We start from the raw sequence: 21,033 nt of genomic DNA, 5'->3' as shown, positions 1-21,033 counted from the left end.
GTGAGCGTGCACGTCACGACTGAACGTCCTCTACCTGCCCCGGGACTCACATTCACTGACACACGAGACACCCACGAGAAGGCACCACAACCGTGGGCTCCGGACACAGGCCGGCCCACACACGCCCCACAGGACCGGCCGCAACCCTCCCGCTGGCCCCGGAGCTCAGATTCCCCAGGAGGCGGCCAGCCCCGTGGTCAAGCCCGGTCCAGCCGGGTCCTCCTCCCGTGAACCCACGACCCAGTCCAGCCACCAGAAGAGCACCAGGCGAACCTAAACTGAGGGACTCACTACACATCGCCTGACCCTCCTTGAAGCTGTCGAGATCACGGAAAAGGAAGGAAGGAACCCGAGCCGCCGTCACAGCCAGAGGACAGAGAAGATGCCGCGACGGCCCAGCAGGCCGGCCCTGGGCTGTAAGGGCCGTGGGGACCCTGCAGGTGAGAGCTGCGTCCGCCCGGTGCCCGGCTCCCTCACCATCTCCACCACCTCCACCTCGGCGCTGATGCGCAGGTGGTACAGGAACGTCTGCAAGTCCTTCTTCATCTGAATGCTGTTGTCGTGCACCTGGGCCACCGTGAAGATGCGCATCTGGCACCTCCTCCACACCTGGGGGGCGGGGGGCGGTCACTCCTGCCCGCTGTCCACTCCCTTCCCCAGTGGGGCCCCTCCCCCGTGTGGCCCCTCCCCGTGACCCCGCTCCCCGTGTGACCCCTCCCCCGTGTGACCCCCTCCCCGTGTGACTCCTCCCTGTGTGACCCCCTCCCCCATGTAACCCCCTCCCCATGACCCCGCTCCCCGTGTGACCCCGTCCCCCGTGTGGCTCCTCCCCCGTGTGACCCCGCTCCCCGTGACCCCGCTCCCCGTGTGGGCCCTCCCCGTGACCCCGCTCCCCGTGTAACCCCCTCCCCATGACCCCGCTCCCCGTGTGGCCCCTCCCCCGTGACTCCGCTCCCCGTGTGACCCCCTCCCCATGACCCCGCTCCCCGTGTGGTCCCTCCCCCGTGACCCCCATGACCCCGCCCCCTACGTGACCCCGCCCCCACGCGGCCCCGCCCGCACCTTGTGCTGGCGCAGCAGGAAAGGCAGCAGCATAAGCAGACCCCCGTCATGCACTATCCACCACACGTCGATGTGCCCGTCGCTGAAGCGCTCCTGGTTTTGCGGAAACAGATCCACGTTCTTGGCCACCAGCAGGGCCTGCTGCGCCGCCGTGGTGTCCCGGACAGTGTCTGTGGAGAAGCGGGCAGGTCACGGGGTCACAGGCCCACCCAGCAGAACCAAGCGGCCTGGACTCACCAGCGGGATGGGGGCACGAAGCCCCTCGTGGGGCACGCCCCCCATCACTCTGCGGCCCAGCCGGGGCGCCCCCGGGAACCGCCCAATGGGGGCAAGGCCAGGGGGAGGGGCTCCCGTCACGCGGCTTCCGAACGGCCCGACCCACCAACGAAGTTCTTCCAGGAGAAGGGGCTGTCCTCCCGCTTCCAGGCCTCAGGCCAGGCCATGAGCACCGTGTTATGCTTCATGCCCCCCAGGCCAGCCGACTGGATCAGGTGGGACATGCCGTCCCGAAGGTTGGACGACACCACCAGCTGGCAGAAGCCCTTGGCCTTCTCGGCGCCCATCAGGGCCCGGATGTTCTGCAGACACAGGCGGGTCGGGCTTGGGGTGAGGGCTAGGCTGGGGGCAGCAGGTCCCAGCACACACCCGCCTACCACACGGGGCCGGGCGGGCCCCAGGTGGACTCACAGCCTCACGCATGGGGGCCAGAGGCTCAGCGGGCGCCCCTCGGTACCTGAAGTCGAGGCCAGGGCCCGGCGCTCTCGGGTGCTGCCTGCGTGTGCGCGTGAGCACCAGTGCACACACGTGTGCGTGCCCACAGGAGAGCGGGGTCACAGGCCACCCCCTACTGCACATGGACACCCTGGCCCTCACTCCCAGCTTGCGGGAACCTTGGTCAGGAAGCATCAACCACACAGCTCTTCCTAGAAGGCGGTGGTGCGGGTGTGAAGTGCCCGGCGGGTGCACTGCTGCCCCTGAGCCACGTGCCACGCGCCCGACTGGGGCAGCTCCGCGTTACAGCGCAGCCCGGCACACCGTGACCACGGCAGGCCTTCTGTCGAGGTAGCGCCACCTGTGCAGCGGGTCCTCTGCCGGCCGTGCCGACTGGCCCTCGGGGGCCTGGCTTGGGGGCGGGGCCTCAAGCCACAGGGAAGCACTGCCGCCCGACACCAAATGGAACTGCCCCTGGAGTCCAAACCCCCCGGCTCCTCCGATCTGTGCCTCCCCGGCTGGGACGTGTCCCCAGTGCAGGTCCCGCAATGCACTTTGGAACGCGGACTGCTTATCTCCGAGTCGCACAGGCTGTGGGCAGAGGGGTTCTGCCCCAGGATGGACTCCCCTCAAAACCTCACCCACACCTGAGCCAGGTGATTTAGAAGACGAGATTTGGGACCTTTGAACTGCGGGTACTTAGACGGCATTCCTCACTTACTTGACGTTGTAAGGGGTTGAGACTTGGGAGGATGAGATAAACGTACTTTGCACATCAGGCAGGTGTGCATTCTGGGGGCCAGAGGACAGACCACAGTGGGTTAATTGATGGTGGCCCCCAAAAGATACACCCACCTCCTAATCCTGAGAACCTGTGAATGTGGCCTTATTGGAAAAAAAGTCTTTGCTGATGTAATTAAGTTAAGGGTCTTGACGTGAAACCATCCTGGATTATCCGGGTGGTCCCAAATCCAATGTCAGGGACAGGAGAGAAGGCAGACACAGAGAAGCCATGTAAAGACAGAGGTGGAGGGCTTCCCTGGTGGCGCAGTGGTTGGGAGTCCGCCTGCAGATGCAGGGGGTGTGGGTTCGTGCCCCGGTCCAGGAGGATCCCGCGTGCCGCGGAGCAGCTGGGCCCGTGGGCCGTGGCCGCTGAGCCTGCGCGTCTGGAGCCTGTGCTCCGCACAACGGGAGAGGCCACAACAGTGAGAGACCTGCGTACCGCAAAAAAATAAAACAAAAACAAAACAGAACAAAAGACAGAGGCGGAGACCGAAGGGACGTGGCCAGGAGCCCAGGGACACCTGGAGCCCCGGGAGCTGGACGAGGCAGGAAGGACCCTCCCCTGGAGCTCAGGAGGGAGCTTGGCCCTGGGGCACCTCGATGTGTGACTTTTGGCCTCAGAGCGGAGACAGAGGGAATCTTGGCTGTTCTAAGCCCCTGTTGCTGATACTTGGGATGGACGCCCCCAGGACCTCATATGGAAGGTTGGAGCCACGTCCCCCCTCGACCACCCGGACTTGAGCCACCACGTCGAAGGGCTGCTGGCTCAAGAAGGAAGAGTCCAAACAGGTGCTTGGATGTGACCCAGGGCTGCCGTGGTGCAGCCGCAGTGCACTTCAGGGATCCCTGGACCCACGCTTCCTGGAGACCAGAGGCTGGGGCTCGGCCCCATCAGGACACGGTCGCTCAAGGTCGCATGCTCTAGCTTAAAGGTCGCATGCTCTAGCTTTGAGACCAACAGCTTCTCAGGTCACTGGTGGAAATGCTGACCTGATGCTATGGCTTCAGGGAGACACAGCGGGGTTTTGTGGTTCTTCTGTCCCGCTGCTGGAAAGCCCACTCCGCTGCCTTGTGAGGTGTCGGCGCCCCCGCTACCCTGGCCTCGCGGGAACTTCGAGGGCCCAGCGGTATCTTCGGGGCCTCGGGCACTACCTACACACCCAGCTCCTGGGGCCCTGAGGACCAGGCCCTGTGGGACCTCAAAGTCAACGTGTGAGCCCTTCCCTGCCCCACAGAAGACCAGCCTCGTTCACGCCCCCGGGAAGGGGAGCGCAGAGCGCAGCCTCTCCCACATCCCGGCCAGCACGTCTCGGCTGCTGAGCCATCTGACGTGAGCGGCTCAATCCCCCTAACCCAGCAGGAACCCATAGGGCTCTCCCCTCACGAGGCCTCTGCTTCCGCGGCGGGACACAGGCTGAAAAACTCGAGGCAGGTCCAAGTGCACTGCCTAGTCTTCGACCTACAAAACCGGGTGGGTGCCCAGTGACCCTCCAGCGGGTGAGGTGCTGTGGGCTGCACCCGACTGCAGCATCCCTGGGGTCCTCACCCTCTGAGACCCCGTGAGAGCCTCCACCCAGCCCCTCCCCTCGGGAACACACTTGGCCCTGAGCTGCATCCGTGCGGGACATCTGGGGCGAAACCCAGCTGTGCCTTCCTCTTCCCATGGGAGCAACGGGACAGAGCCCTCCCAGTAAGAGACGCGGCAGAGAGGGGTCTGGGGCCCCCTGTTCCCGGCCACACGGACCGGCCTTTACGTAAACTACCAGGCAGACCAGAACTGGAACCTGGATCGGAGCCTCAGGGGCACGGCACCAGGGAGGGAGGCTCTAACCCCAAGAACCCATCCTAAGAGCAACCCCCGTGGACTACATCTAAGTGGTGCTCACACCACACTTCCTGACACCAAAGCAACGGGAACCACCTCCGTCCCCAGGACAGCAATTCCACGGAATAAAACTCAGAGCACGTCCACGAAACAAACACTGTGCGGCCGTCATAAACAAAACAAGCACCCGGCCGACTGGAAAAGCAACAGTTCAAAGCAAAGTAAGTGTGTGAAACGGTATTTCTGCGGGATCGTCTGTTTAAAAAAAACCAACAGGAGAAAGTCCAAAAGAACACATACCGGGCTATGACGTTCCTGTCTGGAAAGAGGGCTATGAATCCAGCCGAGTCAGCGCCATTTCAGGCAGGGGCCCGGAGCCTTCGACGCCCCGCTCGGTGCTGGAGCCCACCTCCCCAGCCCCACTGTGCCCCCTGCCCATCCCCAGAGACGCTGGGAGGACAAAAGGACCCGCGAGTGTGCGAGAGGGAAGACGCTCCGTCAGCGCCTGGGCAACGTCGCAACGAGAGCTGGGACCTTCCCACCCTCGGACACGGGTCTAGAGCTTCACACCGATGCAGGGAGCTGTCGAGAAGGCCGAGGCGCCAGCACAAGGAGGCTGTCCCACCAGCGAGAATGACACACCACGCCTACACCCAGGGTCACGGCCACGACCCCGGCATCTATACCCGGGATCACGGCCACGACCCCGGCATCTATACCCAGGGTCACAGCCATGACTCCAGCATGTACAGACAGGATCACGGCCACAACCCTGGCATCTATACCCGGGATCACAGCCACCACCCCAGGGTCCACACCCGGGGTCATAGCCATGGCCCTGGTGTCTACACCGACATCACGGCCACGACCCCAGCGTCTACACCCAGGGTCACAGATGTAACCCCAGTGTCTAAACCCAGGATCACAGCCACAACCCTGGTGTCTACACCCATGGCTCACAGATGGCCAAGGTCACCAAAGAAAACGTGTGAGATCCCCCAGGGAACTGTAACCCCTAAGGGTTGGGCAGGGGAAAAGGAGTCCAAGAGTGAATGAAACTGGAATACCAGACAGGGAGGATACAATTCTCAGACAACCCTGGCATCTACACCCACGGCTCACAACCAAACCTAGCATCTACACCCAGGGTCACAGCCATGACTCCAGCGTCTACAGACAGGATCACGGCCACAAGCCCCGCGTCTACACCCCCAGCCAACACCAACAACTACCCCGTTAAAGCTCTGGGCCACGACGATGCTGAGAGAATGGCTGGTGCCGCTGGCTGCCAGGGCGGGTCCCCGGGGGCCGGCTGTCCGGCCAACCAAGGAAGGGGCTGTCGACGCCTCGGGCTACACAGGCCACGACCCCCTCCAAGCAGCCGTGCCTCCCCCAGGTGCTCTGGAGACCTCTGGGCGCAGCCCGCTTTACAGACACCTGGACAGCAGGGCTGACCCGGACGCCCGGGCACAGCGGGCAACCCTGACGTGGGGACGGCTGACGAAGGACCCACCCGAGAGCAAGACCCCGACGCCCCAGCCAGACGGGAGCCGCCCGAGGCCAGCAGCCGGCAGGCTGCACGCGGCCTGTGGACGGACGGGCGTGGTGGGGCTGCTGTGAGAATCGCCTCCTGTTTCCGAGACAGACACGCGGGGTCTGGGGTGAAGAGTGAGTGGTGGGTCGGTGCTGACACTCCCGGGTGGGGCGGGCAGGCAGAGGTGACAGGACGTGGGCCACGCTGGGACGGCCATGTGGTACATCTGCTGTTTCTGTGTGTCTGAAATTGCCCACGAGACGGGGTTTGAGGCTCAGGCGCTGGGGCTGCCCCGGACCGAGATCAGAGGTCGCAGTGCACCAGCTGAGCATCTGAGTCAGGGTGACGGAGGCCTGGCCTGGGTGCCCGTGACCCGCCGCCCCCTCTCTGGTCCGTGGAGCCTCTGGACGGGCTGACCCGGCAGCACAGGCCCCAAACGTGGGAGCAGACGCGACAGGTGTGGGGCCCGCCTGTCGGGAGACCTGCCCCGAGGCTGCTCTCAACAGCCCGGAGCCCCACCGCCGTCTGAGGTCCTGGGGCCACGCACGTCACACTCTCCTCCGCAGGTTTCCCTCCTGCTGGTTTCAAACTGAAAAAGTGCCGCCCAGATTGAGACAGGACGCAGCGCGACACGCGGGGCTGCGCTCGGGCGCACGGCTGGAAACGTGACGGCGCGGCCCCGCCGCCCCCCCCCCCGGCGCCTGGCCCACCTCTTCGGCCTGCCGGGCCTCCACGTGCTGGTCCAGGAAGGTGCCCTCTAGCACGGAGCCCACGATGGTCAGGCCCTTGCCGGCCTTGAGCTGCGAGGTGAAGGACAGCAGGCGGGGGTGCTTCACGCACTGCTCGGCGTTCAGGTTCACCAGCACCAGCACCTGCGGCCTGCCGGGGCGGGGGCAGGGAGCTGTCACCACGGCGACTCGCCCCCACTCCCACGCCAGGTGAGCTGCGTGAGACCCCTCCCGGGCCACGTGCCCCAGGCTCCCTGCTGGGCAGCGGGCTTTCCGTGCAGCTAAGCCTCGGGTTCTGCAGGGGCAGCCTCCCCTCCCTCCTCCCAGAGGCGAGAAGACTGTCAGTGCCCTCCATCCACGGCAGGCCCCCGGGTGGGTCAGCTCGCCGCCCTCGTCCCCCTCCACCCCCGATGCATGACCAGCGGGCGCTGAGACCCGAGCTGACCAGCCCAGGCTGACGCAGGGACAAAGGTGCTAACAGCTTCCTTGACAACCGTCTCCTGACGGGGGTTGCGGGGGGGTGGGCACCGTCTTCTCTCTGCAGCCTGCTTTTAGGAACAGGCATCCGTGGGGTCAGAGGGCATGGGGACACTCACCTCCAGTTCTTGGTGTGGAGGGGGCCGTGCTCCACGTGCAGCAGGGCGTAGCGGGCGGCATTCAGCGACAGCCCCCGGATGCCGTCGCCCCACTCCTTCTCGGCCCTGCGGTGGGGGTGCAGTGGTGAGGCCCCGCCCACAGCGCACCCAGGTGGCCACTCAGGGCCTCTCGGCGCTCCTGTGACAGAGGAGGGGGCTCCCCAGAACGGGCGGGAGTACGAAGCAGCAGGACATGGGGAGGGGCACCTGGTGGCACAGGGAGGGTGGCGGCGGCACTGGCACCCACGCGGCATCTCAGAGTCGGGGCCGTCGATGGGGCAGAGGAAGGAGAGGATGTGGGGTGGGGGGGGGGACTCTGACTCACAGGCCGTGGCCCGGCTCACCAGCAGGAGTGGTCACGGCCCCCAGACCCTCCTTCCAAGCCACCCTGGAAGAGCTGGGAGGGACTTCAGGCAGTGTCCCTGGAGGCCCTCCCACCCCCCGTGCCCTGAGAAACCCACCCCAGGTCCCACCTCCCCAGGGCCTCGCCCCCTGGAGGGGTCCAGGGGGTCCAGGGGAAATGCCCCAGTGACGGACCAGGGGCTCTGAGATGCCCACCGTTTCGGTTTTTTACGGTGTACCTTTCAGAAACGACTATTTCTGAAAATCCATTGCACATCAGTGCTACCGTTAAATAGATTTCAAAGTTTACAAGGAGCACTGCTAAAAAAGTACGTTATACTTACACACAGATACACGTAAATAAACCTGACGAAACGTCGTAACCAACGTGGAGTCAATTAGAAAGCGTAAACGTGGCCATCCACTGGTTAGGAGCTACAGGCCGAAATCCACGCAGCCCCCAGCAGGAGGCGTGGGCTTTGACCCCTCCGCCGCTAGAGGCCCCTGAGCCCTCACCCGGGAGAGGGGCCGGCAGCAGCTCACCCACGGTACTCGATGTACTTGTAGATGCAGCCGGCAATGAGCATGGCGCAGAGCGCGTAGTACCAGGAGCAGATGAACATCAGGGCGAAGCACAGGCTCATGCCCAGGAAGGAGAGCGTCCTGGGGGACACGCAGCTCAGAGGGGGCCCACCTCACCGCCCGGACCCCCAGGCCGGCACCTGAGCAGCCGCCTCGGGCCCCAGCAGAAACCCTGCTTTGGTCTCAAGACCACAGCAAGGACGCTGGACCGGCTTCTCCCCCCGGACCATCCCAAGGGCTGAAACGGCCCCGAGGCGCCTACAAGAGACCCGGCTCGGAGACCGGGCTGGTCCCACGAAGGCTAGCCAGGGACCCAGGTGGCAGCTGGCCCCCAAGACGCACCGCGTGCCCCAGAGAAGGGAGGGGACCGGGCTCCCCACGGCCACTCACCAGTGGTAATACTTGAAGCGCGGGCGCCAGTTGGGTGTGCGCAACAGGGTCTGCAGGGCGCAGGCCAGGTTCACGAACATGTAGCACATGAGGAAAAACCTGGGGACGTGAACAGCGGCGTGAGGGGCGGGCCAGGTCCCGCAGGGTCCCACTGAGCTGCCTGAGCCGCCGCCACCTCCCCCGGGAGCCCCCTTGCCCACATCGCGGTCCCCTCCCGTGGGGTCCGCCTGCCCCGTCATCCACCGCCTGGCCCCCTCCTCTGCCCTATGCCCTCCCGTCTGCCGTCCCCTGAGCAGGGGCCTCACGTCCCAAGAGTGGCTGCCAACGGGGCCAGTGGCCACTCACATGGAGAGAATGGGGGCCACACTGTCCAGAGAGGCAATGAGGATGCCGGTCTCACAGATCAGGGCCGTCAGCAGCAGGGCCCACGTGGGCTCCCCGTTGGCCTTCCCGTGGCCAAACACCTGCCAGGAGAAAGGCGGGTGGGCTGGGGCCACAGGCAGGTGGCCGCGGCGGGCGTAGGACGCAGGAGAAAGAGCTCGTGTTCAGGCGAGAAGCCGAGCTAGTCGGGTCCAACCCGAAAGCGGTCTCGGAGTTGCGGCAGAAACAGACGGACTTTTCACGACATGGCCTGGACCTCACCCAGCCACGTCCAGGAAGAAAGCCCGACACCCAGAGGGCAGACGGCGGCCCAGGTACCGTCAGACCCCAGACGCCCTCATCGAGCGCAGGCAAGGAGGCGACACCCTCGAGCACTGGACGGGGCTCTCCCCACGGCACACACCCGCTGGGAGGATTCTGTGAGGGCCCGGCTGCAGGCCCTGGGTCCTGGAGCACAGCCCTGCGGGAGGGCAGGGCTCAGGAGGCTTTCCCACCAGCCTTCCCCCTGCGCAGCAGTCCTGAGAAGGGAAATTCAGAACATGCAGCAGACACAGGGTGGAACAGAAATGCAGGCCTCGGGGTGGGCTGCCAGTCTGGAGGCGGGGATGTGGGTCCCACCATCTTCAACCGTAAACATCACGCTGCCGGGCAGGATCTCTGGCCCCTCCTGACGCGCTCCTTCCGGGGGGGAGTGGTGGGGGCGGTTCCCGCTCTCAGCAGCGGGCTCACCTGAAGGAAAGGGATGATGCCGTCCCGGGCGATGGCCTGCAGCAGGCGTGGGGCCCCCGTCAGGCTCTGCAGGCCAGCCCCACAGGTGGAGAAGAAGGACCCAATGACGATGACCCAGGGGGACGGCCAGGCCAGCATGCCAATGACGAGGTTCCCCTGCAGGGCCTCCCCGAACCTGGAGGGGCGGCGAGCTTTCAGACACGAGCTGGAGACAGAAGCCTCCTCCCACCTGCTGAGTGGGAACGGCCTCTCCCGGGAGCTCCCGCACCCCAGCTCTACCGGGGTCTGAGGTCACTGTGCGGGCCCCCAGCTCCAGGCTTGAGCGGGAGACAGATGCACAGATCGGACCCCAACACGTGGCCACAGCGCCACCTGCGACAAAGCTAGAAATCCTGGGGTTCTCAATCTCAAAGCTAAAATCACCTTCGAGAAATCCAGCCCTGGCCCCGGAAGCCCCCAGAAGCCGTAAATGAAACGTACTTATCCCGTAAGACCACGCCTTCGATGCAAGCCCCGAAGAGCACAATGCAGGACAGGTCTGCGGCTCGGGTCAAGGACGCGGCGGGCACGACGCAGTAGCTGAACCCGCCCTGGACCGACCCCACACCCTGCCCACCCCGCCCTGGGCCCCGGGCCGTGTCCTTGCTCTGGGGACCTCAGGTCAGTCACGATGGGCCTGGCCTGCAGGGTGACCACCACAGGCACCGGGCTGGAGACCTCGCCGGCTGGAAAGGGATGAGCTCAGTGAGAAGGGCTCCGCTGGCACCTCAAAGCCAGTGAGCCCACCTAACAAGACCGTGACGTGAGCACACGCGTGGCTACACGTTAGTGACACGTCACAGTGTGGTTACTACGCGCGGTTCTCGGACAAAGCCATGTTCTACCACCAGCCCAGGCTGGCGTCCAGGAGTCTGTTTATTTTCCTAAGTCAGGCCAACGCCAGCCCAGCCCCCCCTGAGAACGGGTGTTGGGCCAGAACTACCCAAAGCAGGGAGGCCCGCCCGGAGGCACACAGGGCCCGGCAGTGAGTGGAGAAGGGCACAGAGCCATCGACCCTCAGCACCCGGCCCCCACGCTCGACCCCCCAAAGATACAAATGAAAGACGTGGTCACGATGGCCAGGATGGTTCCAGTGGGGATGGACTTCTGGGCGTCCTTGAGGTCCCCGGACCGGTTAGAGCCCGCCATGATGCCTACGGAGATGGAGGGAGAACGGATGGGTCACAGGTACTGATGGCGCCTGGGAGATGCCACCCTGGCCCATCTGGGGCAGAGTCAGAACGGGCCTGGGACTTCCTCACGACACGAAGGAGAGACCCGCAGCCTGCACGCCGGGCCTCACAGAGCCAGGCTGGACCTCTCTTCACGTCTTGGGCAGGCTGCTGCAGGGCACGTGGGCAGGTGCCCCAATGTCCCCCACACTCTCCACGGGGACAGCCAGCCCAGCTGTGAAGTAAGTCACGGTGGAGGCTAGGGCACGGCTCATCCCAGACACTCGCCACGGACGCCAAGACCAGACCTGGCCTCCGAGTGTATCGGCCCCGACCGCATCCCCACTGTGATCTCTGTTGATCCCCGTGGCCGGGAGTGAGAAACTTCCTGGAGAGTGAGGCCAAGTGCTGACTCACTTCTGGGGCCAGGCCTGGGTCAGAGCGTAGCTCAGCCTCAGCACAGACTCCTCGCTGGCCTCAACCCTCCTCCTTCCCACGCGGTGACTGGCCACCGCCTCTGCCGCCGCCGCCGCCGCCCCCCACCCCGCACCGGTCACTCCACTTGGCACATAAAGTGTAAGTGATTCCTACTGGGATCAAAGAAAATCCAGGTGGCGGCAGGTTCGTTCGACACCTGTGATCCTATCCCAGGCGTGGCCTGACGCGCCAGCAGAGAGCCCGTGGGCGTGCCACGGGGCGTGGAAAGACCCACATCCACAGAGGAGGTCTCCCCACCCTGATCACTGACAGCGGGGGGACAGGAGTACAGGAGAAAGGCCCCCCAGGGGCCGGGTCCACACCCCCCCACGCCCGTCCAGGTGGCACCGGGGCCTCGGGGAAGGCGGAGGTGACGTTCGGCGCAGGGCAAGCAGCCCCTGGCAGGCCAGCCTCCCGGAGCGTGGGGACAGGCCTGGGCGGGGGCCAGGCGCGAGGGTGGCCCCGGGCCCCTCGGTCGGCCAGCGCCAGCCTGGGGGGCCGGGGCTCCACTGTGCTGCGCCAGGCTGAGGAGCCCCCAGGAGCAGGTGTGCGCCCACGGGTGCGTGTGTGAGCGTGCGGACCAGTGTGTGTGTGTGTGTGTGCACGTGTGGCGGACTGTGCACCGGGGCCCTCTGGGCGGTCAGCAGACTCTCTTATAAGGACAAGGACGCTGCAGTTCCCGGCCTCTGACGGCCCTCGGGTCCACTGCTAAGGGTCAAGGTCGCAGGGCCACTCCGAATAACCCGGGTCTCTCACAAGAACACGGACAAGCCCCTTGACGCCCACAGCTCCTGAGCCCCCGGCTCAGACACGTGGGGAACGGAGACCCCGAAGCTCGTCTTTGAGCCAAAAGGAAAAGAGAGACGGGGCGGGGGCGGGCGTGTTGGAGCCGACGGGGCCCTGACCCGCCGGGAGCGCCGCGGCCTCACCGGTCACGGAGGGGAAGTAGATGCCGACCAGCATGGTGAAGTAGGTCGTGATGTCGGTGAGCACGTAGGGCAGCCCGCCCGCCCTGCTCTCCTCCGGCACGGGCACCGAGGGCACGCCCTTCTTCTCCACAAACACCCCCTTCTCCGCGTAGGCACTCCACAGGTTATCTGGGGGGAACAGGCGCGTCACGAGACTCCACACCTGCCATCAGGGCTCCGGCGTCGGGTGCCCATCCCCACCCCAGCCTCCAACTTCACACCAGGACAAGGACGACTGACCCGGAGAAACTGCCCTCTAAGAAAACCATCCTCTCCTGATCTCTGAATGACAGATTTTGGTCCTTAAGTCAAGTCTGATGAAAAAACTGACCTCGTACCCCTGACGAGCTGCCTGAGGGACCCCACCCGTTAATTATTTCATGTTGTTGCCTGCCGCTTTGCAATTCTAAAGATAAAGGGTCAACTCTGAAGCCCTTACCTGCTGCCTGCAAGATTCGCCTGGCGTCTATGGCTCTGGGGAGAATCAGCCCAGAGGGACCCCAGTGGGCCAGCAGCTGGGGGCGGGGTGACGTGGCCACAGGTTGGGCAGAAGGACAGGACCCAAGGGACTGGGCTCAGAAGGCCCGGCCCCGGCGGAGACCCGCCGGACGCTCACCCAGGAGGACGCCGCTGACCACGCCGGGGATGCCCTGGACCTCCGTGACGTTGTTCTGGGCAAAGTACTGGTCGCAGGAGATGCCGGCCGTGGAGCCGTTGCAGAAGAGGCCCCAGAGCGCAGTGGTCACCGAGCCATTGTTGGTGGCGTGGACTTTGGCACAGACGTCGAAGCTACGTCGGGACAGCGTGCGGTTCCCCAGCAGACAGACCCTGGGTGGGAGCAGGGGGTAAGACGCCTCGCCCACCGCTCTTCTCCGTAACCGAGTGGAGTTTGCAGGTCCCTCGTGAGGCGCTTCGGATCCCCTCCACTCAGGGCAACAAGGGCATTCGTGTGAGGGACCGGCCCTCGGCAGGTTTCTGGCAGCACCGGGCCCCGGTCCGTCCTGCCGCCCTCCGCTCTGGGGCGCCTGACGCGGAGTGAATGGCCCGCGTGGCGTGTCCACGTGCGCAGAGCGGCCGCCCCCCACCCCGGGCTCCTCCTGGCCCAGCCCAGTGGGGCCGCATAGGGGCTCGTGCGCTCGCTCTGGAGCTACCCCGTTTCGCGCAGCATCCTCTCCCGGAAGGGGACAAGAGAAGACCCTGCTCAGGGGCTTCCATGAGGACAGGGCCATGGCCGGGAGGAGCTCGGTGCTGCTGGAGTCACCAGGCCTGTCCTATCCTCGCAGACAGCACGGCCACGAGAGCACCGTGACCTGTTCGCCCTCGACCTGGCTAGAGTGGGCACGTCTGCGGACACAGGGCGCCGCGCCCAGCCCAGCCAACGTGGTCAGCGGTTAAGGCCCGGGCCACAGACTGGGCCGGAAGCCGGCCCGGAGCCGGGCAGAGGACTCACGGGATGTCAGGTGGGTCGAAGGCGGTCTTGATGACGCCGGCATAGATGGCAAGGATGGACAGCACGACGCAGGCCAGGAACACCAGGGCCAACTTGTTGACGTACTTGACGCCCACGAAGACCACCGTGGCCATGAGGGCCAGCGTGCAGGTCCCGTACACACGCATGTTGTGCAGCAGGGCTGTGGCCTCGCCGCCCGCCCCCTCAGCCCGCACGATGGCCGCGCTGGGGGAGATGTAGGTCTGCAGGGCAAAGCGCAGTCACCCACCCCTCCCCAAGACGACCGCACGGGAGCGCGGGGCCAGGCGCGCCCCTGCACCTCCCAACGGGCCCTCTCTGAGGGGGCGCGGCACCGGGCTCCCCCCGCCCTGTGAGCCTCCACGCCAGCAGACGCCTCTGGGACACACCCCCAGGTCGCGCGTCTGCGGCCTGGACAAGGGAACCCGCCCGAAACATAGCACTTACCAAAAAAATCTCAATGGTCCCCAAAATGTACATGGCCCCCGCGAACGTGGTGCCCAGGTAGAAGCAGAGGCCCACGGCGCCCCCGAACTCCGGCCCCAGAGACCGCGATATCATGTAGTAGGAGCCGCCCGCTGCAAACACGCCAAACGGGAGCAGCGGGTTACGGACCTGCCGCCGACCGCGAGCACAGACTCCCGGGGCAGACGGCCTCGTCCGCGGAGCGGGGAGCCCGGCCGCGAGGGTGGGGACACGCGCCTGCGTCCACCGGCGCCCTCCCCCTGCTGGCGGCCGTCTTTGGAAGCTGTGACTAAAGGAGAGCGAGCCACAGTCAGGGGCCTGGACCCCGACGGCCGTGCCCGTACGAGGCCTGCGGCTGACATCACACCCGAAACCTCAACTCAGCTTTCGCCAAGAAGATTTAAAATACCAAGAGCTCGTCAGTCATCCTTTGTGTGTCACACCTACAGACACAGTGACACCCACGGCCTCGCCAGCCCGTCCCCGCTCGTCCTGTCGGCCGGCTGAGACCCCACTCGGACACTGACCAGGGACCGTGCGTGACACTGGGCACCTGGAGGACGCCTCAGGGTGCAGCCCCCCCCCAAGAGCAAGCAGTGGACAGCGTGAACGCGACAAGAAAATCCCTGGAGGCATTACGTAGACTCCCCGAGGAGAACCCCAATTTCTCAGGGACCCCAAGCGCACGGGCAGGCGCTGGGGGACGAGCCGCAGGGGTCACCCCTCCCTGGCCTTAGAAAAGCCCCACTGTGCCCTCGACGGGGGGGCACGCGGGGGGAGCGTCAGGTGCAGGTGGGGGCCGGGAGCCGCCTGAGTTCCGCTGCCCAACGGCAGGGTCACTGCCGACGGGGCCTCCGGAAGGGAAGGGGCTGGCCGCACCATGGGGATGTCCGCCCCTCCAGATGTGGGGATCCATCCTGCAGGCGGGTGAGGGCGTGTCCGCGCTGGGACCCGCCCTCTGCCGCCACCCGGGGTGAAGGGTGACCGTCACGCTCCGTCCACAGCGGAGCCCGCTCGCTCACTCCCCGCGGCACCCTCACCTGGGACCATGCCATTGGTCGCGATCGCACTCATGGAGATTGCGGTCAGCATCGTCTGCAGAAAGACGGGGGCCTTTCAGAAGAACGAGCATTTCCAAGAGCCACCCCGGGAGGCGGACGGCACCAGGCCTGGGGCGGCGCCCGCCTGCCGACTCCCGGCTGCCGACCTCAGAGCGCTGCTGGGTAACCGGGCGCCATCATGCTCGGGACCGCAGCCCTGCTCTCTCCCACTAACCCCCAAAGCCGAGCTCCCGTGAGCCCCCCAGGAAACACCCGACTCGGGACCGCCTCCTGCTTCCAGGGGGACGCCCTGTAGGCCCCCACCCCACGGGGCTGGGGGACTGTCAGAGCCTGTCCAGGGCGGGCCTTCTCACCCGCTGCGCAGGAAAGCGGCCACACCTGTGGGCTGGGGCGCAATTACTTCAGAACCCGAGGGCCGGAAGAAACAGCCCCGGGAAGCCTGCAGCCTCAGCGCCCACCTGGCTGGCTCCTGCCAGGGACATTTCTACCTTGACAGAGGCCCTGCTCTGTCTCCTGCTTTTCATCGGCTCTTATTGGGGGAGAGGCGGGGTGATCGCTCCAAAGACACTTCCAGGCTCATTAAGCGAATGCAGCACGTGCGCAACAGCGAGAGCCTTCAGGCAAGACCTTCAGACACGACAGCACAGGAGCGGGAAGGCCGTGGACACAGAGGCGGCCCGGGGCGGCCGGGGGACGCAGCTGGGGGACAGGCAGGGCAGCAGGCTGGGGTCGAGGGGACCCTGGCTCATCTGCGTCGTTGGATTCTTTCAGGCAGGTGGCACTTGGGGGGCTCAGAGCAGCGGAGTCACCCTCCTCGTAACAGCGATGGAGAAAGGGGAGGAGGGAGGCGGGGGGGGGCAGGTGCTGAGGGCCACTTAGGGGTTGAACCAGGCACGACAAGCTGTCGCAAGAAAAAGCTCCTGGGCCGCTAAGGCAGACGGGGACGTGGGTGCGGAGGCCACGTGGAGGAGGGCCTGGTGAGCCGGGTGCAGGGCTGAACGCGTCACCAGCGGGCAGGGGACGTGGTCTAAATGCAGGACGGGATGGCCGTGAGTGGTGGCCACCAGGGGACGCTGACCCTCGGCTTCTGCGGAGGCAGGCCCACGAGACTGCCCCCGGCCCGTCAGCAGCCGGGTGCTGACCTGCGCCCACACCAGCGCAGGTGAGGGGTGCCCTTGGGGCCGGGGACCCCGGAAAGCCCCGACGTCCAGCCGCCCCCGCCCCACTCACGCAGGTGCAGCACATGGACACGATGAGGAAGGACTCCAGGACGCCGGCCGCCCCCACGATCCAGGTCAGGCGCAGGAAGAGGATGACACCCAGGATGTTCTGCAGGCACGGCAGGTAGACGCCGATGAGGGTGCCCATGCGGGGGCTCTGCAAGAGAGCGGAGCAGGTTCCGGGGCCGGCAGCGCCTCCCAGAGCCCCCCGCCCCCGCCGGGCGCCGAGTCCACACCGTGGGGCCCAGAGCCTGTGAAGAGGTCAGGGGACAGGGAGACGAACGAAGACCAGCAAAGGCCCAGCTTCAGCCACGCGGAAAGCGGCTGACGGGAGGCCAGGGCTGGGACAGAACCCACAGTAGGACCCCCTGAAACCGTGTACAAGCCCCTGGGTCCTCGTCTGACTCAAGAGTGAATGACTGGGAAACGTGAAGACGTATCAATAGAGACAGACAATAGCTGTTGGCCTGGGGAACTGGCAGTAATTCAGACTGTAATTCTGCCGCGTCTCAGAGTCACGAACTCCCGGTTCCCCGAAACACATAAAGGCCTGACACACCTTCCTAGTTGTTTCTGCGGGAAGCAGACGCCCACCAGATGGAACCTGCAGATGGAACCTGCTGGCCACAAGCACACACACCCCAGACCGGCCGAAACCAGAAGGCGGACGATGCTTGAAGCTTCACCTTGATGCCAACCAATCCGAGAGCTGTCCACGAGCTGACCACGCCCTGCTCCACGAGCTGACCACGCCCTGCTCCTTGACCACTGTAAGACTACCCCTGCAGGGTGGGCAGTTCCCGAGGCGCTAGCCCGCTGTGTTCCCTCTTTGCCTGGCAAAGAAATAAAGCTACTCTTTCTCTTTCCTCCAAAACTGTCTCCGTATTTCTATTCAGCACTGGCGTACAGAGGCCAAGATTTGGGCAACACCCTCACTGCCCAGGAGCAGGGGGGCAGGGGCAAAACCACGTCACTGCCCCGGGGGAAGGGAGGGGAGAGAAGGGCTCGGCGCCCCCTCCATCAGGGGCACAGCGGGAAGGTGGGGAAGTTGGAGAAAAGACGAGGAGCAAGCCGACCGGGGCTCTGCCCGCAGCGACTGCAGCCCAGTCCTCAGGAGAGCGCCAAGTGGGGAGAAACGAGAGGCCGGAAGGAAGGGTTAGGGACCGGCCACCACTCCCTAGGCTGCAAGGGCGCAGAGGCACCAAGTCCAGAGAGAAATCTGCCGCGTCTTGACCCACCTGCAGGAAGTGCCCAGCGAGGGGAGGGGACCCAGCGAGAGTTCAGAGAGGACGAGCCCCCTGTGAGCGACCCCCTTCCCGAAGGCCCCGCAGCACAGCCGACCAGATGCGGCCTGGGAGAGGGTCACCCCGCCGCGGGGTAACCGCAGGAGGGTGCCTGACAGAAACGTCTTCCGTAACCCCAGACAGACTACAGCCGAGCAAAGCTGCCCAGAGGGGAGCTCGGGAACGAGGCCGGGGGCCAGCCCGTCCTGCCCGCCGGCCAGCGCGACGGCAGCGTCAGGCTACACAGCCGGGATTTGGGGACACCTGGCTAAAAAAGCAAGAGAACGTTGAATGGGGAAGCTGCTTAAACTTAGGTGAATAAAAGGAAAAAAAGCTGGAAAGATCTGCTTTGAAAACATTTCCTGTGAAAGGGGCCATGCTGCCTGAAACGAGGCGTCCTGTGGAGGCTGGGGAGACGTGGCCCAGCCCGCTCGCTGGGCCGAAAGGCGGACCCCCCTCAAAGGAAGCCGGGGGGCTTCTCAGGGTGAGAATGGAAGGTCGACCCACAGGAATGCCCGCAGCGAGAGAGCTGGCATGGGGCTGGCATGGAGCAGAGACCCCGGGGAAGTAACCCAAGGGGGCGCCCGGGGAGCGTGGAGGTGGGTCAGAAGCCTCGGGCAGACTCGGCCTGAGGCCTGGACAGCACCCGGCAGCTGGCGTTTCACGCCTGGGCCCTGAGCGCCAGTGTCCAGGGCAGCCCGCCCCCCCGCGGACCCGTGTCCTGTTTGTGGATGACGGAAGCGTGGCGGTTCCTGGCCGCGGGCGCAGGACGGTGGAGAAGGGTGAGGGCAACACAAGCTGAGAGCGGCCCCGGCCCCTGCCTTTGGCTCAAGGACCGTGAAACACCAGAAGCAAACCCTCCAGTCTCACGGGCGCGGGGCCCCCACCCGCCTGGCCCGGCCCTGTACAGTGGCGAGATGACCCTGAGTTGTCCTGAAAGGCCGTGACGGGGCCCCCGGCACTCCCATAAAAGGCAGCTTTGAAGGATCAACCTGGCCGGTTACGAGGCCCAAGATACTAGAGGCGCCCAGACCCTGGAGAAGGCACTTTTGGGGGACCGACCCCCCATCTCTGTGCCCCCTGGTCAGAGGGACAACAAGGGCCGCTCCCACGGACCCATGCCCGGGGGTGGGGCGGCCGGGTCATCCCGCCAAACCCGCCCACCTGGCCACACACGGTCGTGCTGAGGGTCACGGGTGGCCTGCGTCAGCCTCTGGCACAGGCTCCCGGGTGCCCTGGGGACAGAGGCCAGGAGCCGCCCGCTCGGGTCCCGATCTCCCCTACGCACTGCGCGCAGCTCGGCAGGCTGGGCTTACGGAACCGCCCCAAGGTCTCTGCACAGAATCCTCGGAGAGCTGGGCGCATCTTAGGAGAGGCTCCCAGAGGTAAACCCTCAGAAATAAGGCTCCCAGGAAGGTGGCAGCAGGACAAGTCCCGCGACTGAGAAGCGAAGGGGGGGGGTTCCAGGGGATCCGGTGGGGGAGGGCAGCCCTGGCGCGGGGCGGGGCTGGGCTGGGGCACCTTGGCCTGGCGCCGCCGGCTGTCTTCGGCCTCCTCGTGTTCCACCACGCCCTGGCTCAGGTTGGTGTAGTTGGCCAGCTTGTTGAGCAGCGAGGACACCATGGGGTTGCTGTCCATCTCCTCCTGTTTGGGGCCGAGGCGTGGAGTTAGTGAGCCCCCCCACCCCGAGACGCCCCAGACCGACCAAACCAACCTCCCAGCAGGGCTCCCGCTCTACGTGCCCAGCGGGTCAATGGTCAGGGCTCAGGGCCCCGGGGCTCCCCGGACGGCCCAGGCCCAGCCCCACCGCGGGGCTCCCTGAGGCCCCTGCCTGGACCCCAGGGCACCGTTAGGCCGGGCTCTTCTCTCGCGGGCACTGCTGCCTCCGCTCTGAAGGGGAGAGCAGGGGGTGGTGACCCACCTCAAAGAGCGCCATGCTCTTCCTTTCGAAGGCTCTCTCTCCGTCCACGTCCATGCTGCCGATGAACGGGCTGTTCTCCCCGGGGTTTCCATCTCCTGTGGGGAAGGGCCCGCTCAGATGTGAAAGGAATTAAAGGAGGCCACGAGGGAACAGGAGGAGGGCCCGCCAGGCGCTTGTCTACGTGCCTCGGACTTTCCTAAGTTATCTGTCAGGGGGCGAGGGGCCAGGTAGAGAGAAGGCCAAAGGTGGCGCTGGGTCCAGGAACCTCAAGTCCCACCCCGGCCCTTTTGGGTCCCGCGGGACAAACGGCTCGAGACCAGCAGATCCGACAGGCTGGCCCGTGACCGTCCTCGGCGGGGACGGGGTGGGGACCGGCACTTGCACCAGGCGGCACAGAGGTTCGCTGCTTTGTTCTGACAGCAGCTTCAGCTGTCCAATCCCCCCAGTCCTGGTGAATTACGGCGGCCTCACGGGCGACCCCATTGGCTCAGAGCACAGTCCCCGCGGGGAGTGTCACGGAGCCCACACGTAGGCGCAGGGCCGGCAGGTGGCCCATCGCGGCCCTGCTGTCTCCATGGCTGTTTCTGTCAGGAAGCCCTGGCCCGCCGTCCCCAGCTAGACTATATCAAGGCCCTCGGTGTGGCCAGGCCACAGAGGAGCGAAGGGTCAGCCCTGACTCACCCTGGGAGCTCCTCCCAGATCCTGAAACGCGAGCCTTACCACGTTCTCCCCATCAAAGCAGAGAGAAAAACCCGATGGCATCGCTCTGACTCCCAGCCCTGCCCCGTCCCACTGGACCTGGAGCAATGCCATCCCAGAAGCCGCCAGCAGGGACGTGGGGTGAGCTCGGAGACACCGGCACCCCTACCTGGGCCCACCTGCACGTCAGCCCCACCCACAGGCCTTCCGCGTGTGATGAGGCCCGGTATCAGAAGGACCGAGCGAGGACACCAGGAAAAAGCGCTCCAAACTGGCTTTTCTCAGGCCCCCAGGGGCCCTGGGGCAACCCGGAGCATGACCTTAGCGAGGAATCACCTGCTCACCGGGTCCCGTCAGAGGTGACACCCAAATCCCCAGACGCACAGGGAAGGGGAGCCCACGGTCCCTCCCCTGTGAACTCACGTGCCTGCCCCTCACAACGGACACAAATTCGGGAGCCACCAGGGTCCAGGCATCGCCCCTCACCCCCCACTCAGCTGTCCAGTCCCCCCGAAATCCACAGACCCCCCCCGGAAAGTTCCCAGGGTCCAGCCCGCG

General features: G+C 65.6%; 1 protein-coding gene across 2 annotated transcripts in view; it reads right to left on the bottom strand.

Annotated features, from left to right (window-relative positions):
- SLC12A7 (solute carrier family 12 member 7) overlaps nt 1-21,033 on the bottom strand; it is a 42,159-nt gene that overhangs the window by 7,832 nt on the left and 13,294 nt on the right. For both annotated transcript variants that reach the window (XR_014326136.1, XM_082837427.1), the window contains exons 2-20: nt 19,777-19,871; nt 19,377-19,499; nt 16,583-16,729; nt 15,332-15,386; nt 14,274-14,404; nt 13,809-14,050; nt 12,975-13,186; nt 12,320-12,487; nt 10,797-10,895; nt 10,183-10,240; nt 9,703-9,877; nt 8,938-9,056; nt 8,593-8,691; nt 8,164-8,283; nt 7,240-7,344; nt 6,626-6,794; nt 1,445-1,640; nt 1,063-1,232; nt 478-609 (exon numbers count right to left, since the gene is read on the bottom strand). Coding sequence is in view for 1 of the 2 variants with exons in the window: in XM_082837427.1 (XP_082693553.1) it covers nt 478-609; nt 1,063-1,232; nt 1,445-1,640; nt 6,626-6,794; nt 7,240-7,344; nt 8,164-8,283; nt 8,593-8,691; nt 8,938-9,056; nt 9,703-9,877; nt 10,183-10,240; nt 10,797-10,895; nt 12,320-12,487; nt 12,975-13,186; nt 13,809-14,050; nt 14,274-14,404; nt 15,332-15,386; nt 16,583-16,729; nt 19,377-19,499; nt 19,777-19,871 (2,615 nt within the window). In the remaining variant the exon portion in view is untranslated. The remainder of the gene's footprint in view (nt 1-477; nt 610-1,062; nt 1,233-1,444; nt 1,641-6,625; nt 6,795-7,239; nt 7,345-8,163; nt 8,284-8,592; nt 8,692-8,937; nt 9,057-9,702; nt 9,878-10,182; nt 10,241-10,796; nt 10,896-12,319; nt 12,488-12,974; nt 13,187-13,808; nt 14,051-14,273; nt 14,405-15,331; nt 15,387-16,582; nt 16,730-19,376; nt 19,500-19,776; nt 19,872-21,033) is intronic.

The sequence above is a fragment of the Leucopleurus acutus genome, assembly GCF_964270905.1.
Source record: "Leucopleurus acutus genome assembly, chromosome: 3".
In the NCBI taxonomy this organism is placed as follows: Eukaryota; Metazoa; Chordata; class Mammalia; order Artiodactyla; family Delphinidae; genus Leucopleurus; species Leucopleurus acutus.
The sequence above is the reverse complement of the archived record's forward strand: the minus strand, read 5'-3'. Positions and strand labels throughout refer to the sequence as shown.